Raw genomic sequence first — 25,946 nt, forward strand, 5'->3', positions numbered from 1 at the left:
TATCTTGTATGAAAGAGATTTCACATACAAAAACGCAATACTAATTGTAAAACCACGGGAAATATTTAAAGACTTGTGTAAGCGGCCTTGCTGGAATTCGATGTGATCCTTGATGGCCTTATTACTGAATGAGCGTGAAAGTCTGTCGACTGCTCCAGTTTCAATAAAATCCCCCGGTTCTTGGCTCCCTTATGATTGATGGCACATTTGGTAAAGGATGCATCAGTGATGCCATGACTCAAAGTCTGCTCCAGTTCACTAGTATGGTCGAACATGGAGCAGACATAAAGTCACAGCTAAGGTTTGGCTCATCAAAGATAGACTTGGCTATTGCTCAGTTCCTGCAGTACAGCTGCTTCTCAAAACAGAAGTAAGGAGCAAGTGTACAAAGGTTAAGGAAAACACTGCAAAAGGTTAAGGAAACTCCTTTTGCAGTGTTCATGGGCATGGCTATCTATGCCAAAACCAGGAAGAAAGACCTGGTAGAAATTCAAGTATGTGGAAGAGGGTGTAGTCTATAAATCTGTCTTGAGAAAGGGGGTGTTACCACTGTGGTCTAGGACAGCATCAATCACAACCCTTCAGCAACTACAGCTACTACCTCTTTTCATGAGACCAGCATTTCGGTATTCCAGCACCCTGACAAAGACAACTGGGTGAAGAGCATCATCCAGTACAGTTTGGGCCAGAGAGGGTAAAATCTGTACTTGAGCTAACTGATTCCTTCACAAATATCCCTCTTGCTTCCTGCAAGTCCAAAAACTTTACACCACCAAGTGGTGCAGTGCCAAAGCCAATCTCAGACCTGCTGGGACCACAACTGGCCTTCGAGTATTAGTGAGTGAAGAAGGTCTTGGTCACTGAGGTGTAACTATAATGTTGCAAATGATGCTTCAAATGCATCTGAATGAGATTTTGGTCACACTAAAGGGTGACACCATGTATCTTCAAAATCTTGCATTCATTTCAGGCTTAAGAAAAGACATTGAAACAGTGCTTGAACATAGATAAGATGCCTTTGTATCATACTCCATTATTGTCTTCTCAGTAGCATTATGGGGTCCCTTTCCAAGATGTAATATTGATAATAGCCCAATAGAAATGTTAGAAATAGATTCTCTGACTTCATAAATGTATGCATAGCTAAAAATTTCATGTCTCTAGTTTTCTTAGTTGTAGAGTTATCAAGCAAAATGTTTCATGCAGGCTAACGGCGATTCATATTATTTGCAGCTCGTAATTATTTTTATTATCCCAGGCCAGTGGTGTGCAAACTGCGGCCCTCCACAGGGTTCTGTGTGGCCTGCGGAAGACTTCAGCAAATTAGAAAAAAATATTTTTTTGAAAGGTTTGAAGATTTCAGACAGATTGAGCTTAAATTCGACTTATTAATTTCTCCTTTCTCTGCTGATGAACTACAGCTTGAATTGTTAGAAATTCAATTTGATATATATATATATATATATTATAATATATATATATATATATATATATATATATATATATATATATTTACGTGTGGGGGTCGTTTTGGATGAGGGAATATTAATAAAATCTTATAAATTGCGATAAATGCCGCCACAACCCACACACATAAGGTTACGGAGTGATAATGAAGTTCTTTTGACTTACCCTGAGTTAGAAAACTGTTTAATTAGTGTAGGTTTCCATAAAACCAGCCATTTAGAATTAAGTTTATTTACACAAAATTGAACAGCCTGAGACAAACTGAACGGCAGATAAGCCCAATGGAGAGGGCACACAGTACTGTGTTAAATTATTCCATTATTCACAATAACATGAGAGAGGGGCCGAATTCACAATCTAATCAAGGCTGGTTGCTGATTATTGATGATATCTTGTACGGTAAGTGAGCACTGGCAAGGATGCAGGTGCATGGAAGTCAGGGCAGTTGGAATCTGGAATGGGATTCCAGATTACAAACCACATGAAACAAAGACTTCTCTTCACAACACTTTTGACTAACGCACTATGGAGGGAATTTATCCTTAAATCAAACACAATGCTGATGGTATGGGGAGAAATCTAACGTTTAAGTCGAATAGCTTTATGAAGATCTTCATTGACCTTGGACAAGTCACAAGGGAAACACGCGATGCAAGGCAGGGGACAGAGGTTTTCGTAGAGAGGAAAGGGAAATTTGAATAATGAAAATAGTAAGATTTTCATCTTGGAGAGATAGGGGCTGGTTGAATATGAAACTTCTCGACGTATATTAGATTGCATGTGTATGTAGCTTGATATATGATGCAGACTCCAACTAGCAATGAGGGACAAAGGGTTGAACGATATAAGGACTAGGAGAGGACTGAGACCATCTCAAGGCAGGAACAGGGTAGCCCAGGTCTTGCACAGGCTGCGGCATTGTCTGAAAAGGTGCAAAACAGCCAGCACAAAGTCGTGGGAGAATAGATCTTAAGCTAAGACTCCCTAAGGCCCAATCAGCAGCCCATATAACCCTTGTGACCTGCCCCTTTTATCTTATGATAGGTCTCTAGTATTTAACAGCTTTATAACCTCCTCCCCACCTTGGGGAAGAACGGAAATGCCGATCCCCCAAGTTGTACGATGTGAGGGGGGTGGTTAAAAAGGCTGCTGCTTCTAGCTAAAGTCAAATTTTAAATACTGGCAAGGCGAGGCGGGATAAAAACATGAAACCCTCACCCTGTTTAGGGGGCCGGCCGGCTAATGCCCTTTTTTAAGGACAGGACTTTGATATTCATACCACTTAATAAGGTGACTTGGGACATCTCCAAACCGCATATGATTTTTGCCTCTGACCTTCGGTTTTGTGACGCCAGGGCGATTTATCCCGAAAATAACCATTTTTCAAATTCTATCTCCTCCCTTGATATTTAATATTAAGACCTGGGATTACTACCATATATAGACCTGATGTAGACCTCCAATCGAATGGAGAGTTTTTTTCTAAAAGTCATTTTTTTGCTAGATATGAATTTTTCAATATGGTAAAAAAATAAACCCTATAAATCAGGAGAAAAAAATTTATAAAAAAAATACGAAACAAAAATCGGAAAAAAGGGCTCTATTTGATTGTTCTATAATGTCTTTCTGAGTTATATACCAAATTCCAATGTTATAGCTTTAAAACTAAGTGAAAAGATAGATTTTGAAGGTCAATAAGTATAGTTTTGAGATACGGGCGTTCAAAGTTTTCCTTCGTATTTCTATAAAGACAATGTTAATAAATAATGATTATTATGAATGTATATTTCTTTTTTGTGTATTAATGAACCAAAACAATTTTATTTATCATAATCATAAATGATGATCCCTTTGCTCATATATCGCAGCCTGGGGCACTGCTTGAGGCAAGATGGGGCACTCCTTCCTACGCAATTCTCTCTCTCCCCTTCACTAACTCTGCTTAGTTACACCGAATTTTCTTCTTCTGTATGTTAGCGAGATGTTTTCCTTGTATTTTCCTCTTTGGCATGATGAAATTCTTGCCCGAAACAAAGATAAACAAACGTAAATGCAAGGGAATGTCAAGAGGTGAAACTCGAAGGCGTACTCTTTTTTAACAAAGACAGTTTAATAAATCATGATTATTATGAATTTCATATTTCATTTTGGGTATTAAAAAACCAAAACTTTGTTATTTATCATAAATGAAGATCTCTTTGCTCAAAGTTCGTAGCCTTGGGCACAGTGTGACGTGTGCTGTCAAGCAAGACGGGGGCATTACTAAGCAACCCTTACTTCGCAACCCTCCCCTCTCTCTTCACTAACTACGCATATATTATGATATTCTGTAATAATACTTGAGCGATTTTTCTTCGTCTGTATGTTAGCGAGATGTTTCCCTTGTCTTTTCCTCATTGGCATGATGAAATTCTTGGCGAAACATACATAAACATACGTGAAAAGCAGGCGAATGTCAGAGGTAAAATGGAACGTGTAGACTACTTGAAGTCTGTGATCGCACTAAATCAGGACTGGACTTAGTAGCTGAGCCTGAAGTCTCCTTCTCGACTCGGGGAATGTCTACAGATGCCATTTCTCCCAATTTCTTTGACAATAATTATCAAAATTTACGATAATAGAAGAAATATTGCATTTTCTTTTACGGATCAATGTTTTAGGCTTATTGAGTTACATTAACTAATTACCCTGTAACTACGAAAGTAAGAGGAATTTTGACGAAATATTTTGTATACGTATTCTCAGTTGCCATATGAAGCTCCATGAATTTTTTCATGACTTTGCATTTTTCGCCCTATACCTCAATATATAGGGGTTCCGGCCGGCCCCCTTAAGAAGGCCTTCACTCCCTTTCGGGTGTGAAGGCCTTGGCTAATAAGTTCTTGCCTTGATTAGACAGTCCTCTTTCTTTAACTGAGGTTTTAGAGCAGCGATACAGCTAACTACAATGGTATACCTAACTTATAGGTGGAGATGCTAAGTGTACTAACTTAATTAATAATGTAGTCTATCCTAAATGAGAACTAATGGTCGTCTCTGACGACAGGCTACTCTATCCCTAGGTAAGGTTACTTTGGAAATTCTACTTGCTACTACCCTAATGCCCTGGTACTAAATTTAATAGCCTAACTTACTCTAAACAATTAATCAAAGAGGTCACAGTCATTCCTGAATGTGGTACACAATAAGTGAGGTTGATTTACCTTAGGGGTTAAAATATGTAATTGTGAGGTAATGATGCATGAGGGTGATGAGGTATTAGGAGAGTACCAGGATGAGAAGTGGATGAGGCAATTATGACAGTTAAGTGAGGGTTAGTAGTACAATGTCCTAGGGGTTAGAGGATCAGTCTACTGGGCAGAGATCAGGCTGGCTACCTTATCTGGGTATGTACCAAGATCACTCTGTGATTGAATGTGGCACTGTACCCAGGGCATAGGTGCCAAGGAGAGCATGTGGCTCTTTGGTTTGTTAGTGAATTTGCATCCCTTCTTCTTCTTGTTCCTCCAGGATGTAGCGACATCAGTCCTAGGAGGTGACGGAGGCACCGACTCTGGGGAAAGACCAAAAACGCCGTCAGGAGCAGAGGCAGTGGTAGCCCTAGGGACTACAGGCAAACACCCTACTTCAGTAGCTGCAGCAACTGTTGTAGAGGTAGAGCCTACTGCAGGGGAGATCCATACTCCGCTGTTGCGTCAGCCGTCGTATGGGTAGAAACCATGTCTGACTCCTGGCCGGGCAGTTCCTGGTCGCTCAGTGAAGGTGTAACGGTGAGGTCTGCTGGAGGTTTATCCTCGGGCGACAGAGGTGAGGCCAAAGGAAAATCATGGACTGGAGATGGACAATGGGCTATGTTAAGCTACATGCAGGTTGGAGGATCTCCTGTAGGAGGATCCTTGATAATATTAAGTTTGGGCACCAGCACTAGCTCGGGGCCAGGCGCAGAGGTTAAGGATTGTGGTGGCTCTATGTCCGGGCTGGACAGAGCATGGCACTGCTCAGTGCTCCCAAGTGGCACTGGCAGAGAGTTGATGTCAGGCGTACCTGGAATGGGTCCCAGAGGTGCCAAACCTCTCGGTGTACCCGTGGTGATGGGAGACAGGGTTTCCTGTCTTTTGTGGAAGGCTGAGCCTTGTGACGGGACAGTTTCTGCTGCTCTTTGCTTGATCGGGGACCCAGACCAATTTGTGGAGTGCCCTATTACTCTACAGGTCTTGCAGTGGAACTGTGAAGGGTCGAGCTCCCTTTGTGGTGAGGAAGGAGACCTGTGGTGAGGGAACTCACTTGAGGCTGGAGTCCAGGGCCCTGGAGTACAAAATGAGTGCCCCTTTCATCAACCATTAGGGTGAACGGAAGGTAGTGTTTCTGGGGGCATGCCTGCCACAGTGGCAGTGTCCCGGTCTAGTGGCGTTGTTGTAGTGGAGGTCTCCGTGGTGGAGGTAGCTTGGCACTGGAGAGGTGTGGGTGAGGAACATCCCCAGAGGAGGTCCCATCCCAATAGGAAGCCTACTCCATGCCTAATTGTGCTCACCATGCCCAGGAGGTGAGGTTTGGCCCACCAAGGAGTGGTAACCAGCAGGACGACGGTGGAGCAAGATTGGAGCCAGTGTCTACCATAACCGGCAGGGTCACTGGTAGGCTAGAGCCATCTAGGGGTGCCACAGCCGCTCAGGGTGAGACCTAGAATCTGGTAGCACGGCCGAGGGGGTCGTGGCACTGATTAGGTGGACATGCCTGGTCGAAGACACTTGCTTTGGGCTACCAGAGTATCTGGCGGAGTAGTGCCCTGTAGCCCCACAGGCTTTGCAGGAGCCCCTCTGCTGGTTTGATTTCCGAATGGTGTCTGACTGGGGTGGCGACTAGTCTGGAGAGAGGAGGTACCATTTGGTGGTGTAGGAGGCTTCTGAGGAGGTTGGTGGTTGGTGGTTGGTGGCTTTCTTAAGGCGGCACTCTACTATGATGTCACCCACCTTCTTGCAGAAGTTGCAAGTTCGGGGGGCTTACATGCTATCTGTTCTTCAGGTGTGTGGCTCCGGAGAGACGACTGGGTGGCAATATGCGCTGGTGGGAGGTGCTATGAGACAGGCTGAACGTCTCCCAGTTGTCAGCCAAGCGACAATCTTCCGCAAGTGTCTTGGGTTGCTTGTCATTAAGGTGCACTGCGAGCGGTCCACGTACACACTGGTAGAGATACTTCAGCATGATCCTGTTAAACAGGTCCTGGAACTTGGTGCATGACATGGCATCAATCCAGCACTGTCCGGCTTGGGTCTTATGGTAGGAGAAGTCACTCCAGGCCCAACCAACTTCCTTGGCCTGACCTTGGAAATGCTGTCTCCATCTCTCCAGGGTGATTTTGTACACTTTGTAATTACCGAACAAACTTCCACCATGTTCCTTCGCTGACCCTGATCCAGCGAGTAGAGAGCAGTTTTAGCTTTGCCGTCCAGGTGCTGTCTCGGTGGTGGTATAATTTTTGAGGAGTGCTTCGACTTCTTCCAGCCATGCCTCAGGTTCATCCTCCATTTATTTGGATATCAGAGCATTTATGCTCGCAACTGGATTGTGAGGCACAGTAGCTGTGGGGCTGGAAGCCTGCTGAGTGGCCAGAGCTTCAGCACTCTCCCTTCGAACCTTCTCCAGCTCAAGCTCCTTTCCTTGAGGGCTAGCTCATGCTTCCTCTCTTCAGCTTTTGCCTTCCCATCTTCTTCTCTTGCTTCCCTTTCTTTCTGGAGTATATCATCCAGTAGCTCTTTCACCCACTGGGTGAGTAAATATAAATGAAAAAATGAAAATAAAAAATTAATAAATAAATGAAAATAACTAAATAAAAGTAAATAAATATATTAAAATAGATAAATAAATAAAAATATATAAATGAATAAATAAAATAAATAAATCAATCAATCAAAATAAATATACTGAAAAATAATCAAAAATAAATATATAAATGTTCCTGTCTGGTATAACCATAAGTTGGTGGCACTTCTTGAATGGCACCTTCTTAATAAGGTGATACTGTGATGGAGTGTGCCACGTAGAGGTCACACTGATGGGTGTTCCTGAAGGAGCAATAGTACTTTTGGGTGGATACTCAATGAATGGAGTGCTCCTGAAGGCTTGAATACCCTTATGCATGGAGGCACTGATGAATGGGCTTTCCTAAATGGTGTATACGCAATGAATGGGCAATCCTGTATATCCTATACAGGTGCAGCGGCACTTATGAAGGCCTTCACCGTGCATCATTGGTAAAGTGCTGATGTGTCTTGTGGGACGACACTAAAGGGCAGTATAGTAAAGTATACTCAGGGAAAATGGCACTCAGTTCGAGGCAGAGTGTAACGGTGTAGGAGAGAAAGTAAAAGGGGGAATACTTCAGCAGCCTAGTCGAGAACAGTGCCATAGAATAGTGGCACTGTAGAATGGTAGGGCCTGATGTGCACTGGTGGTGGCCAGTCCTAGACTGGTAGCGGCTTCCAAAAAAATGAAAAAGACCACTTGTGCATAGCGGGTGGTGGTAAATTAAAGGGTTCAATCCTTGGCTAAAGTACTCGGTAAAGGAAATAATGTTCGCAAGACTGCAATGGACACGGGCGAGTACGGATATATATAGCGCGCGCTATGTGTAAATGAAAGACTCAAGAGACTAAAATAATGTCAGTGATTCATGAGTAGGGTAATAAATGTAGTCTCTTGGCTTTTTGAAGTACAGACAGTCCCCGGGTTATGACAGGGGTTCCGTTCTTGAGACGCGTCGTAAGCCGAAAATCGTCGTAAGCCGGAACATCATCAAAAATCCTAAGAAAACCTTACTTTTAATGTTTTGGGTGCATTGAAAACTATGTAAACTGCATTCTTATGGCATTTTTCATCAAAAAAAACCTTCAAATATTGATTATTTTGCATTTTTGGTGTCATATTTCATCTGCCAGATGAGCGTTGTAGGCATCATAACCCTGGAACATGCGTCGTAACCCTGGAAATAATGTCTGATGAATATAATTGAAAAGTGTCGTAACCTCGGAACGTCGTAAGCCGAGACCGTCGTAACCCGGGGACTGCCTGTAATGGGTCTCTCTCTCTCTCTCTCTCTCTCCGTAAAAAAAATGTGACGAACTCCTTTGTGTTTATTTTGAATAGTGATTTTAATCTAATGTGATGCTGTAGCATGGAATGATTTCTCTACATAAGGTTTGGTAAAAAAATCGCTTTTGAATAATAATTTGAACGATTATTTACGTTACTTTGTGATAGGTTTGCGCTAGGCTATTTATGATTTATGACGCGTTTACGTTTAGCAATTATTTTAATGTAAGTTTTTAAAATTTACTTTTAATATGCATAGTTACCTGTCTCCTTAAGTGACAAGGGAAAAATTGGTGGTAAGGATTTAAAATTTATGTTAGCAAAGTATTTATTAATTTATGGACCGCATATACTTTCCTTTGTTAAAAAAATTATGCTTTGTTTTTTAGACTTTTATAGACCTGTTTACAACAATTTATACATTAATACAGTCATGTGACTAATTAGTCATGTTGGTCACTAGGGGAATGAAATGTAACAGTAAATACAGTACCTAGATTTATTACTTTTTAGGAACATTGAAGCACAAGTTGCTGTTCTTAGCTGGAATGAATAATAGCTTTATGACATAAACATAAATATATCTTTTTATGATAATATGAAACTTAAAAGAAATTATGAAAGAAAAGAGAATTCTTGATTTTTTCACTATTCACTCTCTACATCAGAAAGTGTGAGGGATAAAGAAAGGGGGAGAGTCGTACTGTTTTAGGTATGAAACTGCAGAAAGCAGTTGTTTTTTTGATTTAGGCACAAACTGACATTACATTTCATGCACCTGATGTTTGTACAACCTTTACATCCAAGTCGCTTGCAGTACAAACGAGGATCCTTTGCTTCAGGGAAGTGACCTACTTTGTCAAACCTCACATCCTTCTGTGGTCTGACCTGACCCATCTGTTGACGCCTTTTCTTGGGTGGATCAGCTGTCTTCTTAGATGAAGATGGACGACCTCTTTTAGGCACATACTTTTCTGCCCTAATGAGTGACTCAGATACAGACATTCTAAAGGACAGCAAGGAATGCTTTTTCTCCTGTGAAAGCCCTGCTGTCTCATAATCTCTTCTCTAGAGCAACCAAGCTTGATTAATGCACATGTCAATCATATGAAAGATTAGTCTATGGTAATATTTCTTTGATCTCACTGGAATTATGTACAATGATAACAGACAGATGACTTTCATTCTTCAAATGTGCCTCTACCTTTCTTCCTTAGGACAGTATCTGATACTGACTTTAGCCCTGGAAGCCGACATGGCCTTACCGTTCCACAGCACCAGATGCCTCTTTCAGCCAGGTGTTTTTTAAGTGGAAAAGATGTAAACCAATTGTCAAAATAGAGAAGGTGATTCCTGTTACTTTGTATTGTCTCAACCAAGTGCAAGACTATGTTTGAAGATGCACCAAAGTCTGGAATACCTTCTTTATTCACAGGCTGAATGGACCCTGTATAAGGAATGAAATCATGAACAAGACCCCTACTGTCTGTAAGTACAAAGAGCTTGAATCGCCACTTTTTGGGCTTCATATGTAGGTACTGTTTCATGCTATGCTGTCCTTTGAACTTTGAAAGGCACCATCTACTCATCGATCCAGATATTCTGTTTCATTGGAAGTTTCTGGAACTTATTTCTCAAATGATCTATCAATGGTCTTACCTTGAAAAGCTTATCATTGTTTGCCTCATCATTATTATCCCGAATATTTAGGTTTGACTTTATAGTCTCCCATCTAGATCTGCTCATGACCATAGCAGTGTAATCTCTGTACCTGCCAAACAATTCCCCAGACCAATGGAATAGTGTTTGAGGAGTTCTAATTATAGTGAAATGAATAAGTAATCCCAGCCATTGTTCAAATTCCCCCCCTACTAAGATTAAGTGGCTTGTTCACATCTCTTTGTGTTGCATACAAATTACTTTGATGAACTATTTCATCTAAGATACCTGGAGTGAAAAACTTCTTGAAATACCATATCGGGTGTCCTAAATATACATCTGGGTCATAGGTGTTTGAGGCTTCATCATCATTAGGGATGAAAGCTGGCACTGATGAAGGGGAGCTGTCTGTTTTCATAGTCCAGAGAACTCGTCTTGAGGGCTGGGAAGCTTGAGTAGTTCTCCTAGTGCTTGAGGAAGTTGATGGAAGGGCAGACTGATCCTGAATAACCTCTAAATTATCAATTGGAACTTCAATGACCACACTGTTCTCTTCAGTGATACTCTCGTTTCCAATCCTGTCTTCCATCACGACATCATCAGTACGCTCATTTGGCTATTATACCAACATGTGAAGCAGAAAGGGCATAGTAAAGTTCTAATATTTTGGTGATTTCAAAAGGAAATTGGTAACATTTGATTCCAAAGCAAACTATTTTTCACATACCTAAATCAATGTCATCTGTGTCAGGTAATCCAAACTCAACATCCTCCATGTCCTCTTCATCCTCATCTGAAGATTCATCACTTAACCCATTATCTTGCTCAATCGGCAAAATTCCTGTAAATTCTCTTCAAAGCTGCCTGGTTCTAATTCTTGAGTAAAAAATGGCTGGATCAATCCCTTAAAAAAAGCAAGATTTATTATGAATAATAATAAAAAAAGTAATTGCTGGAACAGAGAGAGAGAGAGAGAGAGAGAGAGAGAGAGAGAGAGAGAGAGAGAGAGAGAGAGAGAGAGAGAGAGAATATAATGCATCAATCCATGAAAACATACAAGGCTTATTATGAATAATAATGATAAGAAAAAAGAAAATGACAGAACAAACTCAAAGAAAGTTATAACAACTTCCACTATTGTATTGTAGTCTCCCATTACTTAAACCCGTTTTTTTTATATTCAGGAAACTTGTACAAGAAAATGTAAAACAAAAATTCATGATATAATATTATAAAACTTTTATTTTAGCCACACAGACAGGATTTACTCATGTTGATGTAGCAATCACAGTGTGCAGTTACAGTAACGATATGACTAACATGACGAAAATGTCAGCAATATATAATTGCTCATAATTTCTGTTTCAACAAAAATTGAGAAGACACTGTATCTCCGTGGTCTAGAACTGATCACTTTCAGAAAAAATATAAATGAGACAAGTGACATACCTGATAATTCATTCATGATCTTGAAAAGTTGTCAGTAAAATCCAGGTTCACAATTGTAAATTGTCAACATTAAACTGAGCATAGCTCTCCTCAGATTCGACCACTCAGCTCCTAGTTGCTTTTTTCTTGGAGTGGAAGAGTAGACAAATTCGTCATGACTGACACAGAGGGGTATAGAGTTATTCTGTCCCATTGAAAGCCAATAGAAACTTAGATGACGAATTAGTCATGTTGGGCAATATAGGGTTAATGAGAGGTTATGTTAAGGATGACGAATTGAAATGAAACTTTTGCTCAGCGAGTGTGTGAGCGATGCTAAGTGGAATGTGAGGTGGCGAGGCAACAATGTGAACGTGAACAGCTGAAGTTGTAACAAGCGCGTGGTTTACACTCGACACAAAGTCTGATTTGTTATTAAAAGCAATACAAAATAAAATATTCTGGCAAAATGCCAGACGCTAGTATGAAGATTGAAATTATTTACGTTAAAACATTAAATTTACTTTATATTACTGAAATTGTTGCGATAAAAGTTTAACTGGTGAATTTGTTGCCTTGGTGATGAAATGGCTGATAGTGGTAAGTTTGCGCCTTCACAGAGAGGCTAAGAGAGGCTAGCTGTCAGGGATATTCAATTAACAAAATTAAATTTCAGGTAAGTTGGATGAGGGACAGACACAACCACTGAAAAATACCTTTATTGTAATAATTTTTAATATAAACTTATAAATACCATTCACCATTCATCTTAACCCTTAAACGCCGAATGGACGTATTAAACGTCGAGTCAAAAATATCCCCGTATGCTGAATGGACGTACCATACGTCGACTCAAAAAAAGTTTTTTTAAAAAATTTCGCGGAAAAAATACTTATAGGCCTACCAGCCAAAAACTTTTGAATCAAGCGCCTTGATGGAGGATGCTGGGAGTTCACGGATCAAGGCATTGTTTTGTTTACAATCGTTACGCAGGTGCGCAAGCGCGAATTTCTTTCTTATTGCACTAAAAAGTATCAGTGACACATCTCAAAAATTATTTTGTCACTTTGACATAATTTTTGCACCATTTTAAATTATCCGTTACATGAAGTATTATATATGAAAATGTGTGCAATTTCATTTAGAATACAACAATAAATACTCATGATTGTAGCTTTTATCAGTTTTGAAATATTTCCACATAAATAACGATAAGTGCCAAAATTTCAACCTTCGGTCAACTTTGACTCTACCGAAATGGTAAAAAAACGCAATTGTAAGCTAAAACGCTTATATTGTAGTAATATTCAACTATTTACCTTAATTTTGCAACAAATTGGAAGTGTCTAGCACAATATTTTGATTTATGGTGAATTTATGAAAAAAATTTTTCCTTACATCCGCGCGGTAACTCTTCAACAAAAATCATGCATGTGATTGTGGTAATGTTGGCACCATTTTAAAATTAGCCGTTACATAAAGTTTTATATATGGAAATGTGTGCAATTTCATGCACAATACAACTAAAAACAACACATGGTTGTAGCTTTTATCAGTTTGGAAATATTTTCATATAAAAAATGATAAGTGACAAATTTTCAACCTTCGGTCAATTTTGACTCTACCGAAATGGTCGAAAAGCGCAATTGTAAGCTAAAACTCTTATATTTTAGTAATAGTCAATCCTTTACCTTCCTTTTGTAACAAATTGGAAGTCTCTAGCACAATATTTCGATTTATGGTGAATTTATGAAAAAAATAACATTTTCCTTATGTCCGCGCGGTAACTCTTCCGAAAAAATCATACGTGCGATTGTGGTAATGTTTGCACCATTTTAAATTAGCCGTTACATGAAGTTTTATATATGAAAATGTGCGCAATTTCATGTAGAATAAGAAAAAAAAATTGAAGGTTGTAGCTTTTGTCATTTTCGAAATACTTGCATATAAATCACGATAAATAGAAAAAAACAAACCACCCCTTCGTCGGTCAACTTTGACTCTACGAAATAGTCGAAAAACGCAATTGTAAGCTCAAAACTCTTATATTTTAGTAATATTCAATCAATTACCTTCATTTTGCAACAAATTGGAAGTCTCTAGCACAATATTTCGATTTATGGTGAATTTATGAAAAAAAACTTTTCTGCCCTCCGCGCGTGGATTCTCCTCCATAAATCTCCGAATTGCGTACATCGCATTCTCGGAAAATTTGCTCCGTTTCATATTAGGCATTTCATAGAGTTTTATATATGATAATGTGCGCAATATCATGTAGAATAAAAGGAAAAATATTTGAAGGTTGTAGCTTTTCTAATTTCCGAAATAATTGCATATAAAAAAAAATATAAAAACATTTTGACATTTTGTCAACTTTAACTCGTCTGAAATGGTCGAAAACTGCAATTGTAAGCTAAAACTCTTACAGTATCGTAATATTCCATCATTTAACTTCATCCTGAAACAAATTCGAAGTCTCTATAACAATATTTAGATTTATGGTGAATTTTAAAAAAAAATATTTTTTTATGTCCTCGTGTTACGAATTCATGCATCATTTTGTGATAATATTTTCTCTGTGTTGCTTTTATCGTTTTACAAAGTGTTATATACCAAAAAGATCGCAATTTAGTTTAGATTACAACGAAAAAAAAGTAACTTGTTACCTTTAACCGTTTGCGCACAGCGCGATTTGAATACAATTATATATGAAATTTCGTTTTTGTGCTATCATATATCGCATTATTTATATATGATAATGATAATTTTTATCATTTCTGATGGTTGCATACTAAACTTCAGGCAATGACAAAAAAGGAGCCAAAAATGAACTCATAATCTTGAAAACTAAGCGCGCTGTGACTTTTTGAAAAAATGATTTTTTCCGCTTCTGCGCTCACTCCAAACCGGCCCTGGCATTCGGGAGAGGTTTTGACTTTTACCGCTTCGGCGTTTAAGAGTTAATTACACAAAAAAATTACAGTTAAATGACATCAATACCCTGGGCCAAAACATGTCTATCATCACTTTCATCAACAACTCAGCATTCAAGTATTTAAAAAAAAAAAAAAAACCTTAACAGCATATCAGTAACTACAATGATATTCAGGGCCTCTGTAAAAGGGTTTTTCGCAATAACTTTTTATCTATGCATTTCATAAATATAACGCTTATTCAGAATACACATTATATCTACACATAAATTTTGACTGTATTCTGCATTACGTAGGTTAAATAAATTTGGTACTTATAATGTAAAAGTGGCTTTTTTTGAAGACGGGCCAACTTACTCAGAGAAAAGGTTTCGAACGCACTCATTATGTAACTTATGACAGCATTTCTTCCCTCTTTCTCGATGGATGATTGGCTATACGTAACGAAGGCTAGACCTCTGGCAACAATAACATAAAAATGTAAATACAAGCAAAGCAGTACACCTTTATGAACTATGAAACCTCTCCACTGATAATTGTCATAATGAACAAACCAACAAAATATGTTAATAAATACAAAAACACTTACTATTACTAGTCTAAACTCCACAAATAAGTTTTTCTAGAAATTACAGTCTACTTAATACGTCACAATCAGATTGACAAGATTGTAGGGAATAGTTGGTATTTTCAAAAAAAAAACATAGTAGACAAGCTTGATTTGATAAACTGCTATATCCAATGTCAAGCAATTTTTATTTATTGGCTATCTACCTATTTACTTAGAAAAAAAAAAATAGCCGTTACCGCATTTTGGCTTTGAACCTTCACCAATAATTATCGTCAGAATGATGACTTCATGAGGCTCCACCCACTTTGGCCTCGTTATAATTCAGGATAACACTGAAGGCTATCATGGGCATTGTTGGATAAGAAAATTTAACTTCTGGCTATAAAAACTCATTTCTCGAGTAGTTGCAAGAAGTGCTAAATGTTCCTCAAGGATCCCAGCAGTTGGGCTAAACGTTTAATTCATGTATATTACTGCTATTACTACAGTAGTATTACTACGCTAGCACAGATACCCCACCCACATCTATGTATCGTTCCGCCATTCATAAAGTCTTTGTCATGGCCACGGGCTTTCTCTTGACTGTAAAAAGTTGCAAGTCATAAGACAAATGCAGTTTTGCAACCACCGGGAAAATTCCAAATCCTGTTAGCCATTATTGACTGCTATGGGTTTCAGAGCCGATGGAATAAGGTGAATGAGTTTGTCTGGTGGATGGGCGGGGCAACATTTCGTCAAATGCTGTTTACCTTGCTTACGTAATGAATGTTTTTCGACTCTTGGCTCGTAATCATTGGCCATGGCATCGGCTGGATAATTTTTACCCTATAAAAATTAAAACTATTAGGTTTAGGTCATTGATAATGCTGCCAAAATTTGTGTGTGGTTGTAAAATATACATACATCAACTTTCAGCTACATCCGATGCTTTGATAAGGAGCAAAGTCCAAAAAACCGTGTTACAGAGGCCCTGAATCTCATAGTGGTAGTCCAGTGGTATATCCTTATCAGTGAAATAATTCCTACTTCAGGCACTTCTGGATATTAACAGCTTGCAATGGCACTACTGCAGCACACAAGCCACTATGCTGGGCATCACACATTGGGCTAGCTGCCAAAAAGGAAACATCACACTTACAATTTAATATTGACACATTACATTTAAATTTAGACAAGAAACATTGCACTTACAATTTAATTCTCATAAGATTTGTTACTAAAATACCCACAATTTTCAGAGTACCACCTTAATATTAATTAAACTCCTTTTACTTACTGCATAAAGTAGGCCAGGTGGGGTTGTCAACCAGAGCGCACAATTCCCAAAACAATTCTCCCAATACAGTTCCCTTAACAAGGATCTCCTAGTTCACCAACAAGAGAAGCAACTGACTGCTTAGCCACTAATGCCATCTATTGTCGAGAGTATAAATATTTCCCTTACACTGGCTACAGTTGCCAACACATGGAATGAGAGTTAAGTTGAACGAATTCTCCTAATATTTCACAGACAAAGGAATTGTACACTTCCTTCGGTAACTATTAGACAAAAACACTCCTAGCTAGCTGTTTATCGCTGAACATGCAATGAATCCCTGGCAAAGTACTTTCTATTTCTAACTTCACTATCTGGCATCTAACAAACATTTGGTCATCTGCTACAACACAGAAAATGTGCGGGCATTAATTGTGTGCCGCTAAACTAAAACTTTTGGCGCTCTTGACGTTACACACTAATATCTTTAACTGAAATACTTCTTACAATTTTTAAATTATTCCTTGACATACCTTAATGCTAACAATGGTTATAATAATGATAATAATAATAATAATAAAGATAATGGTATCCTTACCGCTGCCTTGTAAAAATAATCATTTACGATTTACGATTTACACTTTTGAATGGATAACGCAATTTGCAAATTTTAAAGGCTCCTGGTTCGTACTGGCTAAGGGTGGTCGTTTGGGATGAAGGCATATTAATAAAATCTTAAAATTTGCGGTAAATGCCGCTACAACCCACACTTAAGGTTATAGAATAATAATGAAGCACTTTTGATTTACCTTGAGTTAGAAAACTGTTTAATTAGTTAAGGTCGCCAGGAAACCAGCCATTTAGGTTTAAATTAAGTTTATTTACACAAAATTGAACAGCCTGAGACAAACTGAATGGCAGATAAGCCCCATGAAGAAGGCACAAGATACTGTGTTAAATTATTTCATTATTCATAATAACATGAGTGATGTGCCGAATTCACAATCTATGCAAGGCTGGTTGCCGATTATTGATGATACCTTGTATAGTAAGTGAGCGCTGACAAGGAGGCAGGTGCATGGAAGTCAGAGCAGTCAGAATCTGGAATGGGATTCCAGATTACAAACAACATGAAACAAAGACTTCTTTCACAACATTTATGATTAATGCACTATGGAGTGAATTTATCCTTAAATTAAACACAATACTGGTAATATGGGGAGAAATCTAACGCTTAACTTGAATACCTTAATGAAGATCTTCGTTGATTTTGGACAAGTCACAAGGGAAACACAAAATGCTAGGCAGGGGACAAAGGCGTTCGTAGAGATGAAAGGGAAATTTGAATAATGAAAATAGCAAGATTTTCGTCTTGGAGATATAGGGGTGGTTGAATTTGCTACTTCTAGATGTACCTTAGATTGCCAGCTGCTGTATGTGTAACCGATATAAGGACTAGGAGAGGACTGGGACCACACACACACACACACACACACACACACACACACACACACACACACACACATATATATATATATATATATATGTATATATATAAAATATATTTACTTACGTTTTTTTTTTTTTTTATCCCACCTCGCCTCTCCAGTATTGAAAATCTGCAAGTGTTTAGTATTTAAGCATAATAAAGAGCTTCAAAGTGTTGTATTGAGATATTGTCCTCCTCATAATTAAACCTGTTTTTAAATGTGTTGTTCATGATGTGGACATCGTAACAAAATATATATATATATATATATATATATATATATATATATATACATATATATATACATATATATATATATATATATATATATATATATATATATATATATAATATATATATATATGCATACACACACACATTATATATTTATATATATATATATATATATAATATATATATATATATATATGTATATGTATATAGATATATATATATATATATATATATATATGTATATATATATATATATATATACTATATATATATATATATATATATATATATATGTATATATCCATTCAGGAAATCGCAGACAACCACATCAGAAGAATAATTTATTAGAGACGTTTCGCACATACAATGTGCATCTTCAGTCTGTGAGATAAAAACACATACATATTAGCATTCAATAATAGCAGGATTCTCAATATAGTAAAAAGACTAAAATTAACTTAAAATTAGGACAAGAATTCAAAAATTCTTGTTCAAGACTAGACATAAAAAAATTTGCGAATAAAAATGGGACCCAGGGAGAACCCATGGCCACACCATCTACCTGATGAAGATAATTTATTGTTAAAAAAACAAAAGCTGAGTCGTGAACGGCCAACAAGTTCTAAAAATTGCTTAAAAAGCAGCTTAGTTACAAAACCATGAAATAAAAACTCTTCATTTGGAATATTCTGTCAATTATGATGTTTATAGTTTCATTAATAAAAGGGACATTCGTAAACACGACTCCACGTCAAAAAACAAAACTGGCCATAAAGAGTTCACCATCCTGGTTTAGTTATTTGATCTTGAAAACTCGTAAACTCATTTAAAATAGATACTAAAAATTTAGATATATTAAAAGATGGACTGTTGTATGCCGCCATAATTGGTATAATAGGCAAACAGGCTTATGAATTTTTTTATGTCTAGTCTTGAACAAGAATTTTTGAATTCTTGTCCTAATTCTTTTAAACCATTGTTTTACAGAAGGTACGCGGACGATACTTCTCCCTTTTTAGATACGAATGGCAAGCTTTACAATTTTTACAGTTTATTAATTTGAAACACCCTAACATTAATTTTACTGTGGAACTCGAAAACGGTAATTCTTACCGTTTCTTGATATTTGCATAACTAGGGATCAGTCAATTTTTAACACTTCAGTTTTTAGAAAGAAAACATATACGGGACTTTCTAATTAATTTTTATAGTTCTTGTCAAAAGAGTTTTTAAGCTTAATGCAATCTCCACTCTGGTTCATAGAGCAATAATACTCATCAAACTGGGATATCTTTCATAAAGAAATTGAATTTTTATCTAATATCTTCCAACGAAACTCGTACCCTAGAATGTATTTTTAATATTGTTAACAAACTTTTAACTTTGCATTTTAAACCACCCATTCCAATGATAGGCGTACCAAAGAAACTAATGTATGCCTCCATACCTATAATATACAATAGCAAATTTTCACAACACCTAACTAGAATCATAGAAAGTGAAATTCCCTGTTCTAAATATAAAAAAACTTATACATAACAACCATGCAAAATAGGCTCTTTTTTTCTGCTTCAAAGATCGTCTGCAGCAATTCATGCGATCCAACGTGGTATACAAATTTACGTTCCGGGATGTCCGGAATTTACGTTGGATCGACTAGGAGGCTGCTGCAGATGAGATACTGCAGTCACATGGGCTTAGTTTTCAGGACGGTCAAAAAATTAAGTAGGCCTGAACACACAAACAATAAAAAACCACGCAATCAATTGCAAGATAGAGGTGAAGAAACAACAATTCTCTATTTTTAGGCTCGGTTAAAGACTTGATTACATAAACCACTCTAAGAGTTCATTATATATTAAACGTCTTGTTCCACTCGTTGAATAGTGGAGTTTCATCTTCTCCGCTTTATCTGGGCATAGTCAACGTTTTAACGTTCTTGCCCAAGTCTAGTCATTCTACCTCCTTCCTTCTCAACTAAACGTTTGGTTGCGCCTTGGTATTTGTTTTTTATTTGACTTTTTACTTTTTTAGTTTTTTAATTGTCAATTTTTAGTCCTTTATGTCAATTTTAAGTTAATTTTAGTCTTTTTACTATATTGAGAATCTGCTATTATTGAATGCTAATATGTATGTGTTTTTTATCTCAACAGGACTGAAGATGCACATTGTATGTTGCGAAAACGTCTCTAATAAATTATTCTTCTGATGTGGTTGTCTGCGATTTCCTGAATGGATGTATGTAATATACCTGCATAGCCCTATTGTATGTATATATATATATATATATATTATATTATATATATATATATATATAATATATATAAAATATATTTGTTACGATGTCCACATCATGAACAACACATTTAAAAACAGGTTTAATTATGAGGAGGACAATATACTCAATACAACACTTTGAAGCACTTTATTATATTTAAATACTAAACACTTGCAGATACGAACGGTATCTAAGAGCTCAGGTAATATTTATGGAAAAATAATTAATAAATATAATAAAAGAAAACTTAGATGACTTTCAAACAAGCAGTTCAAGAGGTCTCTGAGCGAATAGGGAGTATTCGAAAACAGTTTCTTGAGGGAGAGGTTCTTCTTCAACCACCAATACGAAGATAATATTGTGCCCTCGACAATCCCCAATCCAGGGAAGCGGAAGCCACCACCTTCTGAAATTCCCGTCTCAGCAGGACACAACAACATAACTCAAGGGGGCCAACAATGCTTCTCAGACAGCCACAAAAATCAGATGGGAACGGAATGGAGTGCTCCAACGAAACGGCGAAACACCAATTCCAGCGATGTATCTTCAAAAGCATCAGTGGCCTTCCCTGAAGACAGACACCTTCTCACTGCCGACCATAACTGCAGTTGCTGTGACGTGACCTCCGAAACTTTCGTTCCTGATCGATAAATGGGGAACAAGCAGTTAAATCGCATTTGGATAATTCCTTTAACAATCTCTTACCCAAACTATTCAAAACCAATTATTTCGGAGACCTTCAGTGCAAATTTACTTAATTATAATAACTGTATGTATGTATATATATATATATATATACATACACACACGCACACACACACACATATATATATATACATACATACATGTATGTATGTATATATATGTATGTTGTTTTTTTTCCCTTCGTGGCTTATACCTTTGTATATATATATATATATATATATATATATATATATATATGTGTGTGTGTGTGTGTGTGTGTGTGTGTGTGTGTGTGTCAGTTTGAATGTCTAACAATTCAAGCTTTAATTCATCAGGTGCTGCATCGACATCAGCAGAGAAAAGAGAAATTAATAGGTAACATATTATATAAAAAAAAAAAAAAAAAAAAAAAAAATAAAATATATATATAGGTATATATATAGATATATAGATATATATATATATATATGTGTGTGTGTGTGTGTGTGTGTGTGTATGTATGTATATATAGTATATATGAAGTTTCACTGTCATTGAGTTTAAGCTGATCATAAATAATTTATTAACGTATATGCGCATAATCATATCTGTTAGCATCAATTTTACTTTGAAATTGCACTTTGTTTGATTTACAGATGGAGCATAGGAGACTGGGGTCCCTGTAGCGATAGTTGTGGTTCTGGAGTGCAGTACCGAGAAGTTATCTGCGCCATGCGACTGGAAAAAGACCTGGGTCCAGTGGCACAGCAGCTACGCGGCAACATTGAGCTTGTCGTGGACGGAGTACTGTGCTCGGAGAGGCAGCCGGCCAAAGTAAGGGAATGCAAAGGACAATGCAAATTACGTAAGTTATTGCGTGTGTTTTGTAAAGCGTACCGGTTGTCCAAATCATTCCCCTATTTACATATTTTTAAAAAAATTATCGAATCAATATCACTTCAAGATCTGTCCTGAATAATAACTGCATTGTATTGAAGACATAGAATTTAAGTTTTCTTCGTAATTATGTAAAAAAAAAACTTTTCATTAAAATAACGATGGCGCTAATGCATCGTACAGTTTATTGTGATCAATGATCTTCATGATAGACATATTACAGTTTATCTTTCCATGCCAGTTCCTTTGCCACCTTTTCCTGGAAGCTTATACACCTGACATAATATATACAGATTAATTCTAGGTTCATTTTCATCTAGTAGATGAATTTAGTCGCCAGCGCAAAAAACGAGAATGAAAACATGGGGACTATTTTTTAGAGAAAATATTCTTTGAAATGGAGATACTTTTGGAGATAGAGCTCAGGGGAGCTCTCCTCCAACTCTACCACTCATCTCATGTCCATAAGGCAAAAATAAAATAAAAGAAAAGAAAATTACACACGCACACACACACACACACACACACACACACACACACACACACACACACATATATATATATATATATATATATATATATGTATATATATATATATATCATTATATATATATTATATATATATATATATATATAAGTCATATCACATTTTCGTGATTCATATACATATATCGAGCTTCAATCTCCTTTAATATCTAATTCGCTCTACCTTGGAATTAATATATTTTCATATATGCTTTACCGAAGGGGAATTTTTTCTCGATAATAGAGACTTGCCTGGACCCGGGCGACCCATGGAGCCTTTCAAATCCAGGAACGTCAGTGAAGCTTTTACCTACTATACCACCGCAAGAGGTGGTGTAGTAGGTAAAAGCTTCACTGACGTTCCTGGATTTGAAAGGCTCCATGGGTTCGAGCCCGGGTCCAGGCAAGTCTATTATCGAGAAAAAATTCCCCTTCGGTTAAGCATATATGAAAATATGTTAATTCCGAGGTAGAGCGAATTAGATATTAAAGGACATTGTAGGTCGATATTATTATTATATCTATATATATATATATATATATATATATATATATTATTATATATATTATAATATAGATAGTTATAAATCTCTTGTTCTTGGACTCTGAAAACTGTGGAAGTGACTTTCTGACACTCCTAAAAGGCCTTGGAAGAGAACGAGATCATAACAAACAATCCATGGCTGAAGGCCAATACTAATGGAGGGAACAAGAACTTTAGTTTAACTGAACTATATTTACATTTAAATTACATGAGTAGCAATTTACACCGTAAGGGTGACAGGGATTTGAGTGGGTCCAGAAATTATTGTAAGGTGGTTGATTGAAGGTCAACAGGAACACGTGGCTGGGAAATGATCCAGACACATAGATATGATTTGCTCGGATATGATTTGCTCAAAGCAAGTCGTTATTTATGATTTGCTCAAAGCAGGTCGTTATTTAGTCCGGGTGCCATTTTCCTGGGGATTCCAAATTTCCTCTCACAACCAGGCACGATATTTGTGTCTGCAACGAGATTGCATTCTAGAATCAGTACTAAGGCGATGATCACGTGGGGAACGTTAAAACACTATTTTGTATTGCTATTCCACATCAAAACTCACCCACAGGGGCATAGAATGATGGGGAGTTTATATAGAAATGAATGCTACGTTGCTTGATAAACTAGGGAATGTTTTAATACCACTTCTAGCATTACAAGGGGAATTATTTACAGCATTGATGGTAGCAAATGGCGTATTGCATTACGGTAACCAAAATTTGGAACTAAGACGCTGAACCAAGAGGGGGAAAGTCATTTTTCAATTTCTGTATCTATTCTCTCACTGAGCTATGCTCAATCAGGCTTGTTGTCCCTTTTCTGATTTTGTACAGCCCTCTTAAATCTCTTACCATATTTCCATGTTCTTTCGAGCCATAACCCGCCCCTAAAAATGCTTGTAATTTGGTCCATGACAGACATTTTGTGTACTGAAAACTAAGGCATCTAAATGACAAATCCCCTTTATTGAAATCTAACAAGGCTTTTGCCTCTGTGAGCACCTCTGTATCATCCTTAATTCCCTTGGCGTTTAAATAGTTATTCCCCCCCTCAATAAAAATTTGTACTGGTTGGGAGAGAACGCCATCAACAATGCCTTGTAAAGGGCTAACTCCTGCATTTATGTTTGTTATTTTGTGCCCTAACATCTAGCTTGTACTTGCGTCAGCCATTTTGCCTTGTTTATGATAACTCTTATGCTTTAGGATTTGCCCCGACCTTAATAACATTGATATATTTATGCCCACACAAACCACCAATACAAAAGTAATAATATATCATTCACCAATAAAAGATAAAGTAAACATGCACCAATCCAATAGACTGCTATTTGCATCTAGCTGCTTCTCAGATTTAGGGTCAATCAGCTGATTGAAAAAATGGGAAGAAGTTAGCGAGAGAAAGACAATGTATCTCGAACCAAAATCTGATGAGTTAGTGATCACATTGTGCAACCGTTCACCTAGCAGCCTCTCTCTCTCTCTCTCTCTCTCTCTCTCTCTCTCTCTCTCTCTCTCTCTCATGCCACTTTTTCTAATGCATTTCAATACAACAAAACCCCTAATGTCTGCTGAATCCTGAGGGACATCGAAATAAAATACACTTGTGAGCAAATTAACACCAATAAAGAAAAAAATAAAAAATAAACTTATACACTCACGTCTTCATAGGTCCGAAGTCATTTGCACTCATATTAGGGTGTAGTACCCAGCTACACTTGCAACCACGCGTAATTTTCCCATTATCATATAAATTCACTTTCCCCCCAGAAACACAAGAACACATCTTTACACCAAACAGCATCTAAGATAAACTGCCAGCAGTAGCTACCCGGTTTAATTCCTGACTATTGGATTGGTGCATGTTTACTTTATCTTTTATTGGTGAATGATATACTATTACTTTTGTATTGGTGGTTTGTGTGGGCATAAATTTTTATTGAGGGGGTGAATAACTATTTAAACGCCAAGGGAATTAAGGATGATACAGAGGTGCTCACAGAGGCAAAAGCCTTGTTAGATTTCAATAAAGGGGATTTGTCATAGCTTGATGTTTTTTTTTTCATTTGTTTAAACGGGTGTCATTTGACCTCGTTAGAGAGTTGGTGGCTAGCAGTTAAAAGGTACATTCAAGCCTATAGGTAACGTTTCTGAAGAGACTAGAATTAGATAGGTTAGGCATATTTTGGGGAAACAGTTTATAATTATGTATTGGGCAACTGATTCTTATGCTGATTTGAGGGGAATTTATCCCCCTCAAATCAGCAAAAAAATCAGTTGCCCAATACATAATTATAAACTGTTTCCCCAAAATATGCCTAACCTATCTAATTCTAGTCTCTTCAGAAACGTTACCTATAGGCTTGAATGTACCTTTTAACTGCTAGCCACCAACTCTCTAACGAGGTCAAATGACACCCGTTTAAACAAATGAAAAAAAAAAAACATTGAGCTACAAATGTCCTTTAATATCTAATTCACTCTACCTCGGAATTAATATATTTTCATATATGCTTAACCGAAGGGGAATTTTTATTAGGCAATAATAGAATTGTCGGCGCCCAGGCGCGAACCCAGACACCATACAAATCCAGGATCGTCAGTGAAGCTTTTACCCACTCCACCACCGCAAGAGGCTATAAGTTATTGCCGTCTCTCACCCTCAAATACCTTTCGTGCTCAGGTATTCGCTGATTTGGAGCCAGCATTAACCCACCTCGACCTCAGCAGTGTTGTAGTGCTTATGACAGCACGTAGCCATTAATATAAGTCATATCACATTACCGTGAATCATATACATACATCGAGCTACAAATGTCCTTTAATATCTAATTCACTCTACCTCGGAATTAATATATTTTCATATATGCTTAACCGTTCCCGGATTTGTATGGTGTCCTGGGTTCGCCCCTGGG

General features: G+C 37.4%; 1 protein-coding gene across 1 annotated transcript in view; it reads left to right on the forward strand.

Annotated features, from left to right (window-relative positions):
- Positions 1 to 25,946, forward strand: part of LOC135224511 (uncharacterized) — a 475,768-nt gene that overhangs the window by 352,436 nt on the left and 97,386 nt on the right. The window contains exon 16 of the mRNA XM_064263554.1: positions 21,723 to 21,931. Coding sequence (XP_064119624.1) covers positions 21,723 to 21,931 — 209 coding nt within the window. The remainder of the gene's footprint in view (positions 1 to 21,722; positions 21,932 to 25,946) is intronic.

Source organism: Macrobrachium nipponense, chromosome 12, assembly GCF_015104395.2.
Source record: "Macrobrachium nipponense isolate FS-2020 chromosome 12, ASM1510439v2, whole genome shotgun sequence".
Classification (NCBI taxonomy): domain Eukaryota; kingdom Metazoa; phylum Arthropoda; class Malacostraca; order Decapoda; family Palaemonidae; genus Macrobrachium; species Macrobrachium nipponense.